The sequence below is a fragment of the Panthera tigris genome, chromosome D1, assembly GCF_018350195.1.
Source record: "Panthera tigris isolate Pti1 chromosome D1, P.tigris_Pti1_mat1.1, whole genome shotgun sequence".
Classification (NCBI taxonomy): Eukaryota; Metazoa; Chordata; class Mammalia; order Carnivora; family Felidae; genus Panthera; species Panthera tigris.
The window spans coordinates 66703051-66726866 of record NC_056669.1 but is presented as its reverse complement, the minus strand read 5'-3'; the positions used below and the strand labels follow the sequence as shown (position 1 = coordinate 66726866).

General features: G+C 44.2%; 2 protein-coding genes and 1 long non-coding RNA gene across 7 annotated transcripts in view; 1 reads left to right on the top strand and 2 right to left on the bottom strand.

The window, feature by feature from the left end:
- Positions 1 to 23816, bottom strand: part of LOC122231427 — a 174678-nt gene that overhangs the window by 2767 nt on the left and 148095 nt on the right. The gene's annotated exons all lie outside the window — the stretch shown is intronic.
- The window catches only part of IRAG1 (inositol 1,4,5-triphosphate receptor associated 1), a 119669-nt gene continuing 104981 nt past the window's right edge, over positions 9129 to 23816 (top strand). For 3 of the 4 annotated variants that reach the window (XM_042959456.1, XM_042959455.1, XM_042959454.1), the window contains exon 1: positions 9200 to 9283. Coding sequence is in view for 1 of the 4 variants with exons in the window: in XM_042959459.1 (XP_042815393.1) it covers positions 9144 to 9210 (67 nt within the window). In the remaining 3 variants the exon portion in view is untranslated. Of the gene's footprint in view, positions 9284 to 23816 lie in introns of all 4 variants that reach the window. The other variant, XM_042959459.1, reaches the window with a different exon arrangement.
- LOC102959294 (60S ribosomal protein L30-like) lies at positions 15645 to 15992 on the bottom strand. Its single transcript, XM_015537968.2, has one exon. It carries the CDS (start codon positions 15990 to 15992, stop codon positions 15645 to 15647), a length of 348 nt encoding a protein of 115 aa, XP_015393454.1.

The window sequence follows — 23816 nt, the reverse complement described above, 5'->3', positions numbered from 1 at the left end:
TGAGGGGAGAGCAGGTATTGGGGGCTGCATGGAGTAAACTGGAGAAGTGTATCAGACGCCCAAGAAGAGGTGCTCAGCCAGCAGTTGGATACATGACTTTGGGGTTTGGAGGAGAGGTCTAGACTAGACCCAAGCATTTGAGAGTCTTCAGACAGCATTTAAAATCATGAGCTCGGAGAAGATCCTCTTGGGAGTGAGTGCAGGGAGAAGAGAATTGAGGTCTGAGAAGTAAGCCCTGGAGCAGTCCAGCATATTAAGCATCAGGGAGATGAGGGGGAACAAATGCATCCCCCCGCCTTTCTTTCTTCTTCTTTTATGGTTATGAAAGGGAACTGTTCTATTTAATTCAGTTAGCCTTCATTTGAACAAAGCTGCTTACAAAACTTATTTTGGGTTTGCTCTTAAAAAGCGATATATGCTCTCTGCAACTTCAAAGTCCTTTAAAAAGGAAAAACACCCGGCTCTGAGCTGTGGAAGAAGGTCTCACTCATGGTGTAGTCATCGAACCAGCGAGTCCAATGCATCTGGAGATCAAGTTCCTCTCAGGATTAGTGAAATCAAGCTTTTGTTAGCATTAATTTAATGGTGGAATGTCAACTTGAAAACCTCAAAAATCTTTTTCTGCTTCACATCTCTTCCCCTTTTTCATCCAAAAGAGAAACTATGTAAGGCCAGAAGGGATAATATAAGAAAGGTTTGACCCTTCCTTTGGTGAGATAAACAATCTGTTGTGTCATGGCACCAGCACAGAAGTCCTGAGACTACAGACTGAGACTACAGTGTAACTCAGGGTTGTTTAGGGGAGGGCAAGGTAAGGATAGATCAATTTTGTGATATAGATCTGGGGTCTCAGTGGACCATGCGTTTTTTATGAGTCAAGTAATGACATCATTGTTCCAGGAGCCAATACAATTGTAGGTTGAATTCAAAGCAATCTGGTGTTCTGGCCATATGAAAATAGAATCCCCTGAATAAAGAGACTAGTGGCTGAATGACAACTAGCAGTCCCCTATACTGTTCTGGACTTTATAATGTGAGACAGACTTTGGCAAAGTTTGTGTTGTTTAGTGATGAGAGGGACCAGCATGGGACAAGAGTTTAAACAAATGACAAGCTTGTGGCCTCAGCTGTCACTGTCTTCAGATATTGAAGGACTGCCAGGGTATGAGAGAGATTGGCTCTGCATTTCACCATTGGGCACAAGAGAAGTAAAGGAGAAAAAGTTACAGAGACCTTTCTATTGTTGGAATGGGTTGCCACATAGGGCTATAAACTCTCTCTCCTTTGAGGAATTCAAGTAGGGGGTGAATAATCAATAGTCAGGGATGTTTTAGAGAAAAGGCTCTTAGGTGGAGGCCTATGGATGAGCCTTAGGAGGTATGTAAATCCCATGAAAGTACATGTCAAATTGTATGGGCATGTTCCATTGCTTTTATTAGGCCCTCAGACCTAATAAAGGGACCCTAAAATGTTAAGAAGGTCTGCCATAGCAAATATCTTTAAGCAGGGTGGCCTATAAGACTGGTTGACCTCTGTGGTGTTCTTAGAGTAAGTTCAATGGTTCTAACTAGCTCCCCATTCCCTGGCAGAGTGATCCTATGGAAAGAGTATTGATTTCAGAGTTGGATAGAACTTGGTTTAACTCCTGGTTCAGTTACCCTGTACCTTTATGACCATAGGCCTGTTGCTTAATTTTTCTTAACCTCAGTTTCTTCGTTTGAAAAATAAGAATAATGAAAGCTATCTTACAGGACCATTGAATAAGGTAATACAGGTCACCTAGCACGACTCTGGCTCATAATGGGAGCTTGGTAAATGTGTGGTCTTTTCCTCACTCTTTGTCCATGACATCTTTTATCACCTGTCCCACCACAGTCTCTGAACAAGGACACCATATTTATCACATGGCCTCAGCTATGACTACTAGATTAGAGCAGGATACCTGCCCCTAGGGTAGTTAATGACTTATGATACTTGGCTTAAACAGACAAGCGAGGCCAATCAGATGCTTTTGAGAATCTGAAACAAGACAGTTGTCAGGTGGTTGTGGGGAGAACAGGGCTGGAGTTGAGAGGCCAAAATGAGCCATAGCAAGGAGAGTGTGCACAAAAAGGAGAGAGGAGAAGGAGGAGGAAGCAGATGTATAGAGAAAGGGAGGAAGAGGGAGAGAGGGAATCACGTGGTTTGTGGGAGACAAGGATACAGACATTAAGATAGGGTAGAGGCCTCAAGTTCTGATGGCTCTCTGCTCCCTTGAGGTCTGGGTATACTTCCTTTCCTGTCCTCATGTTCTGTGGGCCTCAGTTATCATTGGCATGAGCCCCCTTTACGTTTGAGCCAGCCAGAGTGGGTTTCTGTTCTTTGCAACTTTAAGAATCCTGCATTTTACCCATCTGTCCTGCCATTAGGTCTGCTTGCACGTCAGCCTAGCTTGGAATTCTTTCTTTCTCCTTGACTTTCCCTGCTCTACTCAGCACTTGATGCCCTGCTGAATTTCCTCCTTCTCCCACAAAGCCCTTCCTGAGCAGCCCAGCACCACAGGCCTCTCTTCCCCCTAAGCTGCTTCTTTTTTTTTTCTTTTTAAAACTTTATTTCAACATAACTATGCTTACAGAAATACACTCATATTGGTTAATAGAATGCAATTTAAGTTTAACTTATCCTACACAATTTGGAGCAAAAACTTGGTACATGGTTTAAGTGTAAAAAAAAAGATTTGCAATCTGGTTTATTTTTCATCTATCATAACTGTATATAAAAGATCCTCCCATCAAATGATGCTAAAGCAAGCAGCAAGAACCTTGAGAAATTAACCTTTGGTTTGTCTCGGAAAAATAACATGTATTGCACTGTAAAAGTTTATAAAATTGGTGCAACAAAACATTGTTGTAATGTTTCAATGTAAGCTACTTCTTTGATGGATATGTGTGAACTTGGGATGCAGGGGAACTCAGAGGAGGGGACAGACTCATCTAGACTTCTCCAAAGAGCAGTACTGCCTTCTCTGAAATCCTTTCCTGACCATCTCCCCTTTATGGGACTTCTAAGGTCACACTGGTATCTCAGTCCATCCTTACCCACATCCTCCCTCCCTCTTCCCACACACTCATGTTATCACATGGTTGCTGAATGAAGAACTGAGCATTACCTTCACATCAAAACCCTGTCAGCAACCCCTGCAAATTGGCCTCTGATCCCATCAGTCTGTAGACATGACTCTTTCAAAGTCCAAAATCTTGTTTACAATCTTCATCTGTGACTTCAGGCTCTCTAGAGACCCCTATTTTTAAGATTTATGCCATCAGTTGAGATCTCTCTCAAGCAACAATCTGGCAAGCCTGCATTTCTACCATCTTCGGGGCATCTCCACCTGCGCATCCCAACGGTATCTCAAACTGAACTCATGTCTGGGGTGCGTTGGTGGCTCAGTCAGTCAAGCATTGATTTCAGCTCAGGTTATGATCTCACGGTTTATGAGTTCAAGCCCCATGCCAGGATCTGTGCTGATAGCATGGAGACTGCTTGGGATTCTCTCTCCCTCTCTCTCTGACCCTCCCCTGCTTGCACTCTGCCTTTCTCAAAAATAAGTAACAAACAAACAAATAAAAAAAAACTGAACTCATGTCTTCTTTAAGCAGTGTGCTCCTGCTCCTGGCTTCCCTGTGGCATTAACATTCTCCCTACCCATCACAGGATCAAAACATTTGAGGACACTATCCCTGCTTAGAACCCCCGTGGGGCTCCCGGCTATCATGCAGGTAGACCCAAACTCTGAAGCCAAGGCTCCTTCACAGTATGACCTACTCAGCCAGCCCCATGACAGAACCCCTGCCGCCGCATTCCCGAGTGCTTTTCCACTGCCATACTTAGGCTCACCCTACTTCTTCCTTTAGGAACAGTTTCCCTAACCCGCTTGCCTCTTGAAACTTTGATCTCTTGAAACCTTGACCTTGCCTCAAATGCCAACTCCTCTAGAAAGCAAACCTTCCTAAAGTCCCACTTCTTCCTTGGAATTCCTGCAACACTTGGTTCAAGTTCAATGACCCCATCCTAGCCCACCCGTGTTCTTCCTTATAGAAGAGTTTTACTAGTGACATCTCATGTAAGCACACCGACAGACAGTTTGCAAATCACTTTCACATGCCTTAGATCACAAGTGTTCCTTCCTTTCTTGAGCCTCATACCATAAGCCCCTGGAGGGCAGGAGTCATGTTTTGTTTATCTCTGTAACCTCACTGCCTAGCAGAGGCCAGGAACAGGATATGTGCACAGTGTGCTTCCTTGAGACAAACGGGTAAGTCATGCTCTTGAGGAAGAGTGGGGAAAGCAGATGATGATTTTTCCAGCATCATTCCCTCTAGAACTGGCCCAAAGCAAAGTCAGGGTACCAGGACGCTTTTTCTCCCCAGCCCATTCCAGGACCACTTGATTCATGGGTTATCATTTTACTGTCATTAGTTACCTGATGCTCATATTGTTTTAGGTTTGGCCAGTAAGAGTCCCTTCCTCTGTTCTTTGATGTCACCATCATTTCTGAGGCAGTTCCTTACTATTTGGCACAGTCAGATGTTCCAGGCTCTTCTCATACTTTCCCTATCCCAGCCCTCGAGGTACTCGTTTCTCCAAGGACTCCTAGATCCTTTCGTTGGAGAATGGTATTTACAAATCCAAATCTGTGTACAAAGTGTGTTCATTGTAACTGGAGCATGCTATTTCCAGACCTTCTCAGTGGGCAGAGCTAGGAAACAGATGTATGTCTCTGCACACACACATCTGTCTGTATGTATATAAATATGTTTATATACACATTCCCACCTGTTTATCTATCTCTTCCTTCTCTCTCCCCTTCTATCTACCTACCTGTCAATCTAGTCCATGCCAGTACCTACAGTTCCAACCCAGCACTGCATGGCTTATTCAATTTTCCCTCCTTTCTGTGTTTGTATCTCCCTCTTCTTATAATGAGAAACCTGATTCTCCTTATTAACATGTTTACTAATTTACTCAGCCCAGGGATGCACAGAAAGTACTTTCAAAATCGCTAATCCATATGGAAAAGAAATCTACTCAATATTTGTTTATAGTTCTTGTCTTCAATTCGCCTGAAGGCATTTGGTCTAAATGCTGTGTACAAAAGTTAGCCGAGGTAGTTCCTTTCCAGCCCCTTCTCTCCATAGACTGAATCATCTGCTTGGCTGTGTATCTCATTTCTGCCCTTGTCACAGCTGGCTTTTCAGGTGCAGAACAGCAGAGCCCCTTCTCCATGGGTCACAGCCCCCTCCTGCCTCTATTAGGCATCCTTCCTGCATCCTCCCTCCTCTTGCCAGTTCCAGAAACGTCCTCACTAATGCCCCCTCCTATTCTCTTTGTGGCGTTTATTTCTTTTTAAGGAGTCCTTTGCTATCATTTCAATGGAATCCTGGGAGAGAGAGGAGACACCTTATGTTCCCATTCTGTTGTCTTGAACCCAACACCTGGGGACTCTAGAGTCAGGAAGATCTGGCTTTACAAACCAAGAGACATGCGCATGCTTGTTGACCTCTCTGTGTCTTGCATTCCTCATCTAGGACATGGGTGTGAGAAGCCCTACATCACATGGATTTGGTGAGGACTGAACTAGACCTCACATGTATAGTAGCTAACACAGTGCCTGGCACCATGTGTGGTAAATGACACCTGTCATTGTCATCTGATTGACACCTAGGTGTCGTTCCCACTGACTTGGCCACTTATTTATTTGCTTACTCATCCCAGGCCTACTAAGTGCTAGGCATAGCACAGAGTCTCTGAGCATACAAGGAGCAGGGAAATCTCAGTGTGGTCATCCCAGCTGTCAGTCCCCGAGCTGGCAGTGTTTTTGGCAAGATGCTGCTTCTCCAAGCTGGCTTCCTTCAGTCCCAGGATGAGCTTTTGGCCTGGGACTTTCAGACTTCTTCCCTGGCTCTGAGTCAAATGGTCTGTTGGGAGAACTTCCCCCAGCTGTGTGCCAGTGTATCTCTGCTGGGCCACCGCTTTAATGCTGAGGACACATGATTGTCTCTGATGGGAATGAGTGATGAGCTGAAGACTTTGGTAGAGTGAGGCCAAATCCCTGTGTGGCTCCAGGAACAAGGATAAAAATAGCCAAGTAATTGCTCATGCTCTTTTAAGGATTAAAAGTCAGCTTTCAGGCAAGCTGTGAAGCTCCATGACCAGGACAGCAAGGGACACGGTTCCTTTTTTAGAGCTTTGGTCAGCACTCCCTGTGCACTGCTGGCTTCTGGGCTTCTGCGATGCTATTCCCACTTGATTAAGGGGGTCACCTTCACTAGTCTATACCCCACACGGGCAGAGATGGGTCTAAGTTGTCCCTTCCACATCTTGTCATCCAACACCAGGTCTGGCACTCTAAAGGTGCTCAACAAACATTTTTAAATGAATATATGAGCTGTGAGAGCCTATACTGTATTTTAAAAATAACCTTTAGAATACGATCTATGGTCTAGTAAAAGTAATGCACCAATGCTAACTTCCAGGTTTTCATATTGTACAACAGCCAAGAAAGATGTTACCACTGGGGGGAAGCTGGGGGAAGCATACATAAGACTCTTTGTACTGTTTTTGCAACTTCCTGTGTGTCTGTAATTATTCCAAAATAGAAAACAAAAGCAATGAAAATTATTTTTGGTTAGGTTCGTGTCAATACGCTTTGACACTTGGGGGAGGCAGTGCTGAAAGATGACTTGATTAAATCCCTATTCACTGCAATGCATTTGTTTCATTATTATTTTTGAATATAAACATATGATTTATTCATATGATTCAAAACTTTGAATACATACATAAGTTATATAGTGGATACTTTCTGCCCCAGCCACTCAGTTTCTCTCCCCATTGGCCACTATTGTTAATGTTATTTGTTTCGTATGCTGTTTTAGTGAGATTGTGTGCACACATACACACATGAACTTGTGACTTGTGTATGTGTGAACATAAGTATATTTGTGCATGTTTGTGTGTATATCTATATCTATCTATCTATCCATCTATCTATCTATCTATCTATCTATCTATCTATCTATCCATATACTGTTCTGTTATCTTACTTTTCCCACTTAATCATATCTTGGAGGCTTTTCATATCACTACACAGAGTTTCCTTATCCTTTGTTATGGCTGGACCCCATCATCTTTTATGGCCCCCAGTTGATACACATTTGTGTCGTTTCCAATCCTTTTGCTTTCATAGACAAAGCTGCAGTGAATAATCTTGTTCATTTGTCATCTCCCAAGTGTGGGAGTGTGTTTGTAGAAAAAAATTCCTAGAAGTGAAACTGGGCCAAAGGAGATGAACCTTATAATCTTGATAAGGCTAAATTGTCTTCTATAGAACTTGTTCCATATTACATGCCCACTAGTAATGTGTTTTATGAAATTCTTGTACTAATTCAGTGATTTTAGAAGTTATTTGATGATTCCTTGTGAGTCTGGTGAAAGCTATGGGCCTGGACCCAAGAGAAACACAAATCACACAGTGTTTCACATACAATTTCAGTGGGCTCAGAAGCTCCCAAAGGCTATCTATGAACTCTAGTTTAAGACACTCTGGCTGAAGGGGAAAGAGCTTTTTAAGTTTATTTGAGAGAGAGAGAGACAGAGAGAGAGAAAAAGCATATGAGCAGGGCAGGGGCAGAGAGAGAGGAAGACTGAGAATCCCAAGCAGGCTCTGTACCTGTCAGCACAGAGCCTGACGTGGGGCTTGAACTCATGAACCCGTGAGATCATGACCTGGGCCGAAATCAAGAGCTGGACGCTTAACTGACTGAGCCACCCAGGTGCCCCAAGGGGAAAGAGCTTTAAGGCCAATCCACCTAAGTTCACCTCTTAGCTCTACCATTTCCCATCTGTGGAATGTCAGGAGAATGGTTTCACTTCTTCATGTCTCAATTTCCTTTTGGAAGGGAAGGTACAATAACTCCATTTTGTAGGGCACTACATGCTTTTATGTAGAGCATCTATTATAGAGGTTGGAATACAGCAGGTGTTCAATATATGGTTTGTATACACACCCACACTTTGCACCCTCATCACACACCCTCGCATGCAAACAAGTATATATATATATATTGGACATACTTAAAACTACACTGTATAATGTTGTTTTGGATATACTTATACTACAAAAGTTATGTGTTGTTTATCTGAAATTCAGAGTTAAGTGGGTGTTTTGTATTTTATCTGGCAACTCTATCCAGGGCTTCTCTGAGCTGCCTCTGGCCTCAGAAGAAGGCTGGAGTCCCCATGTGACTTGCACAGAGTCTGGAGCTCCATGACTTTGGCCCTACGTGGGCACTGCATCCAAGGTGGGTGAGGAGCAAGTAGGGTCAGCATGTGGGCTCCGGGAGAGAGACAACCCGTCCTTGCCTGCATCTGGGCAGGGGAAGGAAACAAATTTTTGCCTGTCAGCACTGTGACATGCTGACACTGTGCTAAGCCTTCCCTATGGTCTCCTTTATCCCTCCTGCAACTCTGTGAGTGAGGTGTTATCACTGTTATCCCTGTCTTAGAGATGAGGAGACTGGGGCTCCACAATGCAAAGTCCATGGGTCCACCCAATGCAGGAACAAGGATTGAAGCCCCTGGGGCTGCTGCCAGGTCTGGAATTAGCTGAACCTACTAGGCCCTTCTCTCTGATAATCCCAAGGGTTTAAGGTGGGAGCAGCACCCCCCCCCCCGCCATGAATCTCTGGGACAGGAAGTGTTCCCAGTTTCTCCTGGCCCTGAGCCAGGGTCTTGTCCAGCTTCACATGCTTGCTGGGGATTCCAGGCTAGGAGGCAGATCTGCAGAGTTCTTTTGGTCCCTGTCTGGCCAGGACAGTGCCCAGCAGCACGAGCCGCCCATGGGCACTGCCCTCTGCTGTGTGGGTGCCCATGCGAGGCACTCAGGGCAAGCAGCTGCCTTGCAGGCCCAGTCTGCCCTGAGCCCTGGGGCTGGCTTGGTCAGCTTCCCCTGCCATTAGCCCCCTCAGTGGGGACACAGGGGGCTCCCCAAGGAGCTCCAGGCTCCAAGTCCCAGCCCCTCTAGGAGGAGGCGGTGGCCAAGGCTCAGCAGCCAGAGGCTTCTCAGCTCGGAGCTCCAGAGCCAGATGTAACATTGACCTTAAATGGTAAAAGCTCCCCAGAGTGAAGAGAGGCTGGCCAGAAGAGGAAAGGGGAATAACTCAGTTTTAGGTAAGTCATTGCTATATCCAAGAATAACCTGCTCTTCAGCTGGGACGCGAGGGAACCCTTCTCCTCCTTAAAGGTACAAGGTGCTGGGATGGGGGCGCTTGACTTTAACTTTCAGGGGAGTTGGCTTTTTTGGGTGCCATTTCAGCTGAGTATTTTTATTGTTGCTGTCATGATTTTTAAATAAGAAGTGAATCTTGCCAGTCCTCTAACTTAACTAAACCATGCTCCGTCTGCTGCTGTTGGAAAGGGTGCACAGGCTGGGGTGAAAATGTGGGTTCTGAGTGGAGAGCCCACCCCCAGATTTCCTGTGGGCCCCTCTGGGGAAATAGCGGGTCCCCAGGTTATGCAAGTCTTCTGGGCAGGGCTTTTCCCCCACTGCCTGCTATCCCTTTCCCAGCTCAGCTCTGTGCTTACTCCCTCTGTCCTCCACCTCGACCTTGTGCTGCACCCCCGTCCACGTAGGACCCTGTGCTGGCCCAGCCCTGTCTCCATCCTTGACCCTGCCCCTGTTTCTGTGCCTGCCCCTCCTGTCCTGTGTTCTGGTTGCAGCTTCTGTTTTTATCTCTGTCTCCATGTTTCCTTCTGTGCCCAGCTTTGCCCCCTGTGCCCTTTCCCTCCTCTCTGGAGTGGGTACATGTGCCCAACCTGTTTCCCTAGCCTGGCTCACCTCCAGGAGCTTGGTGTCAAAGCTATCGTATAGCACTCAGGCTGACTTCCCCCAAAGGAAAGGCCAGTGGACAGAGGGCAGAGAGGGGCCTAGCTGTCTTGTTTCCTCCTGCCCAGGAAACGGCTGTGAAAGCCTGGAGATTCTCTGCAGTTTGAGTCAACAGAGTGCAGGGTCTGGGGCCCCTGGCTAGTACTCCTGCCTCCCAGAGCTCGGCAGCTGGTGTTCTCTTAACACTCTTCAGGCTGCCTTTTGGGGGCCTCTCAGGGGGAAGTAAAGAAGCCACGGGCTTGTCTGGGCTGGGTCTCCTGCAGGGAGAAGGAGGAAGTTTCCCAGGACTGTTAGGCTGGAAGCACTAGGGAGTCAGAGTCTGCTAAGGATTCTGTCATCCCCACCAGGGGGCGAGGACACCCTCGTGGGACAGGTGGGGTTAATTCCCCTACAGCCTCCTGGGGCACTTTTCTGGGGAGGAAAGCCAGGTTAAGTGACTTGCCTAAGGTCAGACTGCTAAGGAAGAGCAGTGCTAGGACTTGAACCCAAGTCTGAGTCTAACAGCAGACAAGGCGTGAGTGACAGGGTACTCCCACCTTCAATAGTTTCTTGTGATTTCTGACCAAGTGAACGATACAGTTGTCACCGTCATGTCTGGTCATCCTTGATACAGTGGTGTGTGTGTGTGTGTGTATGTGTGTGTTGAGGGTGACTATATTCACAGCTGATGTACCTTTCTCTATGCTTGGTGGTAAAGTGGGACATTCCTGCATACCCTCAAAGGTTGCCTGGGATGTATAATCATGTACTAATTGCTACAACATAATCAATGCTCCCATAAACAATGTTTTTTGGAAGAAGAAGGGGAAAAAAAGCAAACACACTATTTTTAATACATCTAACACTGTTCTAAGCACATCCCATATAGTAATTTAGCTTCCACAGCCCTACAGGGCAGGGATTATTGTTACTACCCTCATCTTGTAGATGGGGACATTTTAGCATAGAGAGGTCACACAGCTGGTGAGAGGTGGAACTGGCATTTGACCCCAGTCAGCCTGTCTCCGGAGGCTCTGCTGTTAACCACCATGCTCTATTCATCTCTACTTGGTACCGCTTCTGAGAGGGCAGTGGGGAAGCCCCGACTGTCTCCTGATGCTCTGCCTCAGGCTTTCTGCACATGATTTCTTGTGCTCTCCTCAGTAACGCTATGAGGGATGTTATCTTTGCCCAACTTTACAGGGAGGACACTATGAGTAGGGGATGTTAAATGACTTGTCCAAAGTCACCCAGCCACCCAGTGCCAGAGCAGGCAATTTAGTATCTTGAATGAGGGTAGTCAGTGCCATGTAATACCTTCTTCTTGGCACTGATTCTCAGGTGGACCAGTGGGCTCATGGCTTCAGGGTGAGGGTTCTAAGTCTCCATGTTCATAAGCTTCCATGAGGAAGCTGGATGATGCCTGATGGGCTGAACCATAAGTACGGTTCCCAACTTCTCCAATGGCCCTGCCTCTTTCCTTCACGTCTTGGTAATGAAGGTGGGTGGATGTAGCCCACACCTCCAGCAGGAGAAGAGACAGCCCTGTGAGGGCTGAGACCTTGTCTCATCTCCACTGTGTGCCCGCACCCAGAATGATGCTGGGAGGGACTGAATGTTCAAGGATCAATTTGTTTTCCTTATGAAGAAATGGACATAATGCTCACAAATTGTGTTCCAGTTAAACAGGGCCCTGGTTTATTGTGTATGCATACCTGATGATCAGATTATTTTAGCCTGGTAAGGTGGGGGTCTCAAGTTAGCCACCTCCTCCCACCCTGGCCACCTCTCCACGGAGCCACCGGCCTGCCACTCAGACATCAGCTGAGGGGTTGTGACCCAGGAGGAGCAGAGTCCTGGATGGGTGGGAAGGAGAAATTTTGGAGGTCAGATGTTGCCCCTGCCACTTGGGAAGCTCTCTGAATCGATGGGAGGGGGATAGAGAACTGAGTTCTTGTGTGGTAAATGTAAAAGGAAGTAGAGAGAAAATTGATATAAATGAAGCCCCTCATGAGATGCTTGTGCCAGGATCTGTGCTAGAACGTTATTTCATTTAATCCTCACAATAGACACGAGGCCGCTGTGGTAGAAAGAGATGGAGTAATGTGCCCAAGGCTACACAGCCCGTAGTGGTGAGCAGGGATGTCAGCTCAGGCCACTTGGGTCTAAAGTGCAGACTTCCTGTGTTAGATCCACCCTGCTTCTAGTTAGTAACACGCGACTTGGGGAAGTTATCAAGTGCCACAGTCCACCTGATGCCAAAATCAAGAAAAGAGGGAAAGAGATATTGTGTTTGCCCTATAGACCCTGGAGGCTGGAGCCTGAGGTTCAGGGGACAGCTCAGGGCAGCCTCACTGGATGGAATGCAGAGGCAACATGAGCCCATGACCTTGTACAAGCCCTGCCTTCTCTGCAAGGGCTTTCTGCAGAGAAGAAGGAAAGCAGATGATGGTCAGCAAGGAAACCTCCTTCCCAGTGGGCCACAGCTGTAAAAAACAGTTTTCAAAGTCTGGGCTTAATCGGTTCTGGTTACTTTCCTCCTAGTACTATTTTATGTATAATTCTTATTCATTTTTTCCCTTATAATAAAAGAAATATATGTTCCATGCTAAAATTTCTTGGGAAATATATAAATAAGTATAAACAAGAAATACAGGGGCATCTGGGTGGCTCAGTCGGTTAAGCGTTGACTCCTGATTTTGGCTTAGGTCGTGATCTTATGGTTCATGAGTTCAAGCCCCACAGTGGGCTCTGTGATGATGGCGCAGAGCTTGCTTGGGATTCTGTCGGTCCCTCTCTCTGCCCCTTCCCTGTGCGTGCACTCTGTCTCAAAAATAAATAAATTAAAAAAAAGAAATACAGAAGTAAATATGAAGAAATAAAAAATCCCCCAGAATCCTGTCACTCAGAAATAAATATTGTTAATACGACGGTGTGTTTCTCTGCAATTTATAAAACTAAGGTCTTACTATATGTGGTTTTAAAATTAATATGTGCTTTAAAATTTTTTTTAAAGATTTAAGTTTTCTAGAGCAGTTTCGGTTCACAGCAAAATTGAGAGGAAGGTACAGAGATTTCCCATATACCTCCGGCCTCACACATGCACAGCCTCCCCCATTATCAACAACCCCCACCAGAGTGGTTCATTTGTTACAATTCATGAGCCTACACTGACATATCATCATTACTCAAAGTCCATAGTTTACCTTAGGGTTCACTCTTGGTGTTATTCATTCTGTGGGTTTAGGCAAATGTATAAGGGCATGTATCCACCATTATAATATCATGCAGAGTAGTGTCACTGCCCTGAAGATCCCCTGTGCTCCACCTACTTACCCTTCTTCCCAACTCCAACCCCTAGCAATCACTGACATTTTTACTGTCTCCATATTTTCACTTTTTCCAGAATGTCATCTAGTTGGAAGCATATAGTATGTAGGCTTTTCAGACTGGCTTCTTTCATTTAGTAATATGCATTTAAGTTTCCTCCATATCTTTTCTTTTTTTTTTTTTAAGTTTTTAAAAAAATTTACTTTGAGGGGTGCCTGGGTGGTTCAGTTGGTTAAGCGTCCGACTTTGGTTCAGGTCATGATCTCGCCATTCACGAGTTTGGAGCCTGCTTCAGATTCTGTATCTCCCACTCTTTCTGCCCCTCCCCTGCTTGCACTCTATCTCTCTCTCTCTCAAAGATAAATAAACATTATAAATAAAATAAAATAAAATTTATTTTGAGATAGAGAGAGTGACTAGAGGAGGGGCGCAGAGAGAGGGAGAAAGAGAGAATCCCAAGCAGGCTCCACACTGTCAGTGCAGAGCCTGATGTGGGGCTCAAACTCATGAACCATGAGATCATGACCTGAGCCGAAGTCAGATGCTTAACTGACTTAGCCACCCAGGTGCCCCGCTCCATGTCTTTTCATGGCTTGATAGCTCATTCTTTTTAGCACCAGATAATATTCTATTGTCTTGATGTACCACAGTTTATTTATCCACTCACTGAAGGACATCTTAATCTGCTTTTTAAAAATTGAACATTCTATTGTCATCATTTTAAAAATATAATTTATTGTCAAATTGGCTTACATACAACACCCAGTGCTCATCCCCACAGGTGCCCTCCTCAATGCCCATCACCCATTTTCCCCTCTCTCCCAACCCCCCATCCACCCTCAGTTTGTTCTCTGTATTTAAGAGTCTCTTGTGGTTTCCTTCCCTCCCTCTCTGTTTGTAACTATTTATCCCCCTTCCCCTTCCTGATGGTCTTCTGTTAAGTTTCTCAAGATCCACATATGAATGAAAACATATGATATCTGTCTTTCTCTGACTGACTTATTTCACTTAGCATAACACCCTCCAGTTCCATCCTCGTTGCTGCAAATGGCATGATTCCATTCTTTCTCATTGCCAAGTAGTATTTCATTGTATATATAAACCACATCTTCTTTATCCATTCACCAGTTGATAGACATTTAGACTCTTTCCATAATTTGGCTATTGTTGAAAGTGCTGCTATAAACATTGGGGTACATGTGCCCCTATGCATCATTTTCCATGCCATTAAAGATACTTCAAAACATGATTTTTCAATGGTTGTATAATATAGAGTAATTTTAGCTGTGCCATGGTTTGATCACTGTTCCTTTTCTTGGGCCCTTATGAATGTGATTTTTCTTTGGGGACTGCTTCAGTGGTACACACATGATGGCTTTTCTGTACATGTATGACATTTGAAAACCCAGCTCTCAGAGGCAGGCTTGTGTGGTGTGGCCCAAGGTGTGACTTATTCTGCAAGATAATAAGTGAGATACTGACTCAGCCCTAAACACACGAACTCACATCACAAGAATGTTATTCCCTTGTGAGTTATTTTTAGTCCTGCTGTGAAGAAGAAAGCCTCCATCTGATGTAGCCTGGGAATGAGAGGGGCTACAGGACTTTCAGCACTAAAATCAGAAGTCCCAGGCAATTCAGGACAAGTTGTTCACCCTGGCTTGAACTGTCTGTGCCTTCAACATCTTTCAGACCCTGGCTTGTCTCCCTTCTTGGCCAAAATGAGAGCGAGCCTTGAGCCTGGAGCCTTTGTCAGGCAATAGCTAGTATTTAATAAGTGTTTTCATTTATTTGTATAACTCCTCTCACCTTGTGGTATAAGCCGTACTGCTTTTTCCATTTATGGTAGAGTTATAAAGTTTGCTTATTGGATAAAAGTAATAACAAGGGTAGCTAACACTTATTGAGTACTTACTGTGTGCTAGGTGCTGTTCTAAGGTTTTATTGGCAGTACCTCATTTAGTCCACACAGCAACCCCCTGAAGTAGTTACTGTGATTATCTCTGTTATGTAGATCAGGAAACTGAGGCACAGAGAGGGCCAGGAACTTGTCCAACAACACAAAGCCAGTAAATGGCATCCTCACCAACACTTGTTGTTTCTTGTACTTTTTTTTTCTTTCAGGTTTTAAAACAAGCTCTAGCCAATTTTATTAAAGAAAGCTTTTATTTGTTTAAAAAAATTTTTTTTACATTTATTTATTTTTGAGACAGAGAGAGACAGAGCATGAATGGGGGTAGGGTCAGAGAGAGGGAGACACAGAATCTGAAACAGGCTCCAGGCTCTGAGCAGTCAGCACAGAGCCCGACGCGGGGCTCAAACTCACGGACCGCAAGATCATGACCTGAGCCGAAGTCGGCCGCTTAACTGACTGAGCCACCCAGGCGCCCCAAGAAAACTTTTATTTGATTTACTTTTCACCAGTCTGTTCTGGCATGCTTTGAATGATATCAGAATCACCTGGATCAATAATAGTCAGTGTGCACACTCTGTAGTATTTCCTACATGCTGTGCCCAATTCAATATTATTGCCACTGTAGTGATGGACACCAGTTTTGGCCAACATGGCATAGTATTCTATTTCAGATTTCCTCAAGGCTGGGCAGTTGTTGGCGAGGATGACCAGTTTCACTTTGCCATGTCTGATCATTTCCAGAGTCTGCTTGTACCCTAACACATACTTCCCACTTTTCATAATGAGTTGGAGCTTAGAGCTGTTGGGCTCCAGCGACTTTTTCATCTTCTTTGCGGCCACCATCTTCCTGCCTTAGGTGTAGGACGGACCCAGCCAAAAGCAGCCTCCAAGATGGCCGGGAGAGAGAAAGGCTCTTGTGCTTTTGATTGTAGCCATTCTGACAGGTGTGAGATGATATCTCATTGTGGTTTTGATTTGCATTTCCCTCTTGATAAGTGATGTTGAGCATCTTTTCATGTCTGTTCCTCATCTGTATGTCCTCTTTGGAGAATGTCTGTTCATGTCTTCTGCTAACTTTTTAATTGGATTATTTGGGGGTTTTTTTGGTGTTGAGTTGTATAATTTCTTTATATATTTTGGATACTAACTCTTTATTGGATATGTCATTTGCAAATATCTTCTCCCATTTGGTAGTTGTCTTGTAGTTTTGTTGATTGTTTCCTTCAGTGTTCACAAGCTTTTTATTTTGATATAGTCCCAATAGTTTATTTTTGCTTTCATTTCCCTTGCCTCAGGAGACATATCTAGAAAAAATACTGCTACAGCCAATGTCAGAGAAATTATTGCCTGTACTCTCTTCAGGTTTCACGTTTTGGTCTTTAATCCATTTTGAGTTTATCTTTGTGTATGGTGTTAGAAAGTGGTCCAGTTTCATTCTTTTGCATCTGAGTGTCCAGTTTTCCCAACACCATTTGTTGAAGACACTGCCTTTTTCCCATTGCATATTCTTGCTTCCTTTGTTGGAAATTAATTGACAAGCAGGCTTTCTAAAGCCTACTTACCCCAGCCCTCTGGAGTGCCCTCTAGTGGAGGCAGGTCCCCTTAAATCATAAAGCAAGGAAATGCAGAGCAGAATGAGTGTCCCCTACAGGGAGAACATTCCCAAGAGAAAGGGAAGAGGAAAGGGCTAAGCCAGTCAGGTTGACCATTGTCAGAACCCACCATCTGACAGCGATTCCCCTGGAGAGTGAGGCAAACTATAAGAGACTTTTTTTTTTCAGAGTTTTTCCGCCATATATTTCAAGGCTATATATATATTTTTTCACTCACACACCCTCTGAGATTTTATTTTTTAATTATTTTTTAAAATATGAAATTTATTGGCAAATTTGTTTCCATACAACATCCAGTGCTCATCCTAACAGGTGCCCTCCTCAATGCCCATCACCCACTTTCCCCGCCCTCCCACCCCCCATCAACCCTCAGTTTATTCTCAGTTTTTAAGAGTCTCATGGTTTGCCGCCTTCCCTCTCTGTAACTTTTTCCCCCTTCCCCTCCCCCATGGTCTTCTGTTAAGTTTCTCAGGATCCACATAAGAGTGAAAACATATGGTATCTGTCTTTCTCTGTATGACTTACTTCACTTAGCGTAACATTCTCCAGTTCCATCCACATTGCTACAAAAGGCCATATTTCATTCTTTCTCATTGCCAAGTAGTATTCCATTGTATATATAAACCACAACTTCTTTATCCATTTATCAGTGGATGGACATTTAGGCTCTTTCCATAATTTGGCTATTGTTGAAAGTGCTGCTGTAAACATTGGGGTACAAGTGTCCCTATGCATCAGCACTCCTGTATCCCTTGGGTAAATTCCTAGTAGTGCTATTGCTGGGTCATAGGGTAGATCTATTTTTAATTTTTTGAGGAACCTACACACTGTTTTCCAGAGCGGCTGCACCAGTTTGCATTCCCACCAACAGTGCAAGAGGGTTCCCGTTTCTCCACATCCTCTCCAGCATCTATAGTCTCCTGATTTGTTCATTTTAGCCACTCTGACTGGCATGAGGTGGTATCTGAGTGTGGTTTTGATTTGTATTTCCCTGATGAGGAGTGATGTTGAGCATCTTTTCATGTGCCTGTTGGCTATCTGGATGTCTTCTTTAGAAAAGTGTCTATTCATGTCTTCTTCCCATTTCTTCACTGGATTATTTGTTTTTCGGGTGTGGAGTTTGGTGAGTTCTTTACAGATTTTGGATACTAGCCCTTTGTCCGATATGTCATTTGCAAATATATTTTCCCATTCCATCGGTTGCCTTTTAGTTTTGTTGATTGTTTCCTTTGCAGTGCAGAAGCTTTTTATTTTGATGAGGTCCCAATAATTCATTTTTGCTTTTAATTCCCTTGCCTTTGGAGATGTGTCAAGTAAGAAATTGCTGCGGCTGAGGTCAGAGAGGTTTTTTTCCTGCTTTCTCCTGTAGGGTTTTGATGGTTTCCTGTCTCACATTCAGGTCCTTCATCCATTTTGAGTTTATTTTTGTGAATGGTGTAAGAAAGTGGTCTAGTTTCATTCTTCTGCATGTTGCTCTCCAGTTCTCCCAGCACCATTTGTTAAAGAGACTGTCTTTTTTCCATTGGATATTCTTTCCTGCTTTGTCAAAGATTAGTTTGCCATACATTTTGGGGTCCAATTCTGGAGTCTCTATTCTATTCCATTGGTCTATGTGTCTGTTTTTGTGCCAATACCATGCTGTCTTGAAGATTACAGCTTTGTAGTAGAGGCTAAAGTCTGGGATTGTGATGCCTCCCGCTTTGGTTTTCTCCTTCAACTGAGGGTTGATGGGAAGGGGATGGGGGAGAGGGGAAAATGGATGATGGGCATTGAGGAGGGCACTTGTTGGGACGAGCACTGGGTGTTGTATGTAAGCAATGAACCATGGGAATCTGCTCCCAAAGCCAAGAGCACACTGTATACACTGTATGTTAGCTAATGTGACAATAAGTTATATTAAAAAAAAGAAAGATAGCCATTCCCCTGGGGGGCGGGGGGGGGAGTCGGGAGTCTTACATTCTGTGGCTCCTCCCACACCAATGAAACAATCATGTAGGAGAAGAAGCATGATGCCCCTAATGGTGCCTCAGTGAGGGCTGACCCAAGCCCTGTTGCAAAGCTGGCCTCTGAGGTGATGTACACCAGCAGATGTGCCACACCCTAGTGACAGGTAGGGAGCTTTCAGGCTGCAGAGGCTGCCATGTAGTACGAGGAGGTGAGCACCCCCAGCTCCTCTCTCTCCTGCCTGATGGAACTTCACCCTTTCTCTTCCTGACATGCCTAGTGGGCACCTGTTTGAGGAGCAGTCCTTCTGTGGACAAGACAAGCATCCAACTAGAAGTATCTGGTGTGGATTTTTTTTCATGCAAGTTCCATTTAGGCAGCTCCAGTCAAGGAGCAAATGGCCTCCTAACTACCTCTTCCTCTGGGATCCTTCATGTAGATGGACAATGAAAGGAGGGGATGGGAACTACCATTGTTTGAGCATGCTGTTTGTGCCAGGTGTTTTATATATATAATATGTTGTTAAACTCAGACCATAGCCATCTAAGGGAGATATTTGTGAGCAACTGACACAGTCCACTTACTCAAAACAACTAATATTAACTAGTAAGTAAAGAAAGGGGACTCAAATAAAAAACCATCAGACGCCTAATCTGTGGCAACTTCCATCTGTCTGTGGCACATACACCCAGGCCATAGAGGAGAGTGAGAATGTCCATCCTCTGTGTCTGCTCCTGTAGTTTGAGCCTAGGGGGTCCTGGCACTGCTTCTCAGAACAAAAATGCCCTGAGCTTTGGGGCAGGATGCTGGACAACTCTACTCTGTATCTCTCTTTGTCTTCTTTCAATATGTGACAATCTTTATCATGTTTCATAACCTTGTCTATGAACAAGCCCCTTCCTCTGGTAGGAAAATACAGTACAAGTCTAGAATCTCTATCATAAGAAATGCCATGTTGTACACTTTGAGTCTTGAGACACTCTCTGTCTCACCAAGTCTTGTGCCCTAAAAGGTCATAGACCCTGCCATAGTCACCCAGTCTGCCTCAGAGGCAGCATGGAGTAGTGGTTGAGACCCCAGCTTCTCAAGTCAAATGACCTGAACCAAGTCTCAGCCTTGCAACATATTGCGTGACCTTGGGCAAAATGATCTAACCTCTGCTGCCTTACTTTCCTGACATATAAAATAGGCTGGTCATGATGTGTCTTGTTCAAAGAATTGTTATGAAGATGAAATGGATTAGTGTATTTAAAGAACTTATTTGTGTATAAGTATTCAACAAATAATAACTATTATTCAAGCCCAGGTTAACATCGAGCACATGGGACTCCTCTATTTTGTGGCTCCAAATTGTCAGGTTTTTCAAAGGGCTGTCTCATCGTGATATTTTCAACCTGGGCTTGATTCACTGGTAGAAAGAATATAATGTCTTTCTGGGCTTCTCACCTAAGACGTCTTTCCTGTTTCCCAGCTGTGGTCCAACTAGTCCCTAATGTAGGTTGGAAGGTAGTGGTGATGAGGTTAAGTGTTGTTAGGAGGAACCTAGATGGCTGAATGCCAAGAGAACTCCCTAAAAAGCATCATCTTGGGGGATGTTCCAAGGTCCTAGCCCTATTCCTAAGCCTGGTCAGTGGCCTGGAGTTGATTGTTCACATGGAGACTGACTCATGATAATCAAACTCATAAGAGACTGAAGTATATAATTCTGAATGTCTGTGTGCTAATGTATGGTGGGAGATAATCCTTTCCAGTGACCAAAACGCCTGGAAGATGAAAATTTTTCTCAGAAGGTAGAATGTTCTGAGGGGGTGTTTCACCTAGGCTAGAGCCTGATAGTAATTTCTGCCTACAACAGAGAGACTTCCCCAGAGCACAAGAGGGGTCTCTCCCCTGGAAGCCTTAAATCAGCCTTTGTCTTTGGAGTCCCGTTTTATTCTGGAGAAAGATGGGGTTTGCTGGAAGGTAGTTCAGAGAATCAAAGGAAAAAGTAGACAGGCAGGTATTGGGAAGGCAATCCCCAGGGCAGTGCTGGGGACATGACAGCAGGAACTTACCTTTTTTTTTTTTTTTTTTCTAGAGCAGAGGTCTTCTCTAGGGCAAAGGTTTTTTGATGGTTCATCTCATCAGTTAAAAAAATTGTTTTAGTATGCACCTCCAATTTATGTGCATTTCTTTAAGTCATATTCATGAGCTACATTAATAAGCCAGTTATTTTATAAAACACATAAAAATAGAAATTTTGAAGGGTTGAGAAAGATGAAATAATATATGAAAATCATGCTTTATTTTTTTTAAACAGTGCCACCGGCTTTTTTTTTTCTTTCCTTAAGAGTATTCCTTACTGAGAGAGCTCATTATGTTTTAAAATCTCAGCTCTTTGGATAACCCCTCAGTTTAATGACTGTCATGGTAAATGAGATACTGTAACAATCAGTCTTCTGGCAAGGAACCAAATCCAACTCAACTGGCTCAAGAGACTTTAACAGAAGGACTACTTACAAAAGATGGTGCCCAGGCACCCCAGAATGAGCAGCAGCAGGAGGCTGTTACTAGCCCTAGCTGGAAGGGGCAGGAGAAAGAAATAGTGAGGCCATAATCCAGTGACATGGGGATCCAGGGAAGAAGGTCCCTCCAGAATGAGCTGTAGTTAAGAAGGGATACATTCATGCCAGAGATGTAGTGCTGCAGCAAGTGGGAACAGAGAAGAAAATCCCCCAACCTCTCTCTCCTCCCACCTCCTCCTGGACCATTGGCCAATCTCAGGAAACAAGCATGGGAGCCCAAGTGATACATCTGGTAGATGTCATCTGGAAACATGGGCACAGAATAGATCAGGGGGAAGGCAGGGAGAGAGGGAGAGCAGGAAGAGGATAACGAGCTCAAATAGCTGATGTAGAAGAAGGGCATCTTTACTTACTGAATTGTAAGTAAAATTTTCAGTTTGATTCACCAGTTTGCAAAAAATGTTTGAGAGTTGTTGTGGTGTTTGTAGTATCTTAGTAGTATCTTCATTCCACATTTTTTTTTTTTTGCAGGAGACTTTTATTTTGTTTTATTTTATTTTATTTTATTTTATTTTATTTTATTTTATTTTTAGGAGACTTTTAAGCCCATTTTATGATGGTTGGTTTGGTTAAACCTAGATAAATATATTTCACTAATCCACTTACTTGGGCACATACAAACTGTGTCATACTTCACTAAAGCAAATGAATACATGAGGGTGCTGTTATGTCAATCCCTTAGCATTGTAGAATTTCCCCTGTTCCTTCAGGACATCTCACAAACTGGATGTGACAGTGGCCTTTCAACATAGAGACTGAATGAAGGCCCCATTGTCAATCTGCTTATATAATACAAAGAAAGTAGAACTTAATAACAGTTTCCAGTTGTCTTCCCATGTTCCCCTGGATCATCTTGCGTATTCCATGAGCACTCATTCCTCACTCTGAAGACCACTGCTCTAGGGCAGAGCCCTGGCTCAACCAGGGTCCAGGGACTCTTAGTCTCTGTCCAAGGTCTTGGGAGAGAGAACATGATGGGCCCATCGTGGGTCAGTATTAATCAGCTGAGGACAGGCAATAGGATCATGGGGAACCATTCCTTATATACAGGGGTCCTTCCTAAAGAAGGGCAAATTGCTGAAAGCAGAAGTCTTTCCAAAGGATGTTGTTCTCTGTAAACTCATAATCATCCTCCTGTTCTGTCATCTGGAGATCCCTCCTCACCCTTCAGCCACATTTACAGACAATTTCTTGAGTCACTTCCTTAGATAACTAATCATATCCCTTGCATGTGGGTTTTCCACGTGGTTGTATTGGAAGGTAGCTTTATTTCTTTGTTGTTGTCACCATGTACAGACAATTTCAACAGGTCTGAGGATCACAGGGCCTTACACTGATAGAAGCAGATGGTTTTTCAGCTCAGCAGAGAAAGAGTGGTGTGGGGATGGACCTCAAGGATCTGGCAAATTAGACCCAGAAACACTTGGCAAGTTGTCCCTGTCTCATGACTCCTACAGTCTATAAGAAGTTTCTCAGACACAAAAAGAAAGTAAGCCTGCCTTTTTAGAGTCCTGGAGGGGAAGATTCCACTCACTGAACTCTTCAGGAGCCTTCTTGTTTTGCTTGACAATAACAGGAGTGATAATAGTGTACTTCTTATCATTACTACAACAGCTATCATTTGTTGAACACCAGCTATATACCATGTTAAGTGCTTTACATATATTATCATATTTTTGATAGGTGAGATAGGTAAAAATATTATCTTTCTTTTGCTGATTATCTTTCTTTTGCTTGAAGCTCAAGGCTTTCTGAGGTTCATTAGTTAACTCAGGAAAGAGGCAAGGTCAAGGCTTGATTGCCCTTGGTTCAAAGTGCATGCAGCCTATCAGCAGACAGAATCTCACACTTGAAGCTCTCAGGCTAGGAGGAGGTAGTGGCTGGGCTGGTAAGACTTTTTTTATTTTAAGTTGATTTATTTATTTTAGAGAGAGATTGTGAGCAGGGTTGGGGCAGAGAGAGAGAGTCAGGGGAGAGAGAGAATCCCAAGCAGGCTCCACACCACCAGCACAGAGCCTGATGCAGGGCTTGAACTTATGAATTGTGAGATCATGACCTAAGCCGAAATCAAGATTCAGATGCTTACCCAACTGAGCCACCCAGGTGCCCCAAGCAGGTAAGACTGTTAAAAAGGTTAGGTCTTCATGGATTTATAGAGAGGTATTAAGGTAAGCTAGAACCATGGCAAGTTTGTAGCAGGTTATTGGTGGATATTGAGTGAGTCAATGAATGAACAGACACTCCTAGGTTTGAAGATAGAGTGTATCTTCCAGTATCCATCCCTGGTGCTGAAATGAAGACAACATTATAAGTAGGGGTCCCAGGTTCTAGGCTTGGCTCTGCTTCCAAATCATTCTGTGACCTTAAGCAAATCACTTCTGCCTTCTGAGGCCTTAGTTTCCTCATCTGTGCACTATTCATGCCCAAGGCCCAGTGATTCACCCCAATGGTCATATGACTGAGGTCCTCCTGGAGTATTGACATTGTCAGTTGCTGCATATGTGATAAGGAGGATTGCAGGTGGGTTAGAAGAATCAGCTATTATC

Coding starts and splice junctions, on each gene's coding strand:
- LOC102959294 (XM_015537968.2), bottom strand. CDS start 15,992: ATGGTGGCCGCAAAGAAGATGAAAAAGTCGCTGGAGCCCAACAGCTCT.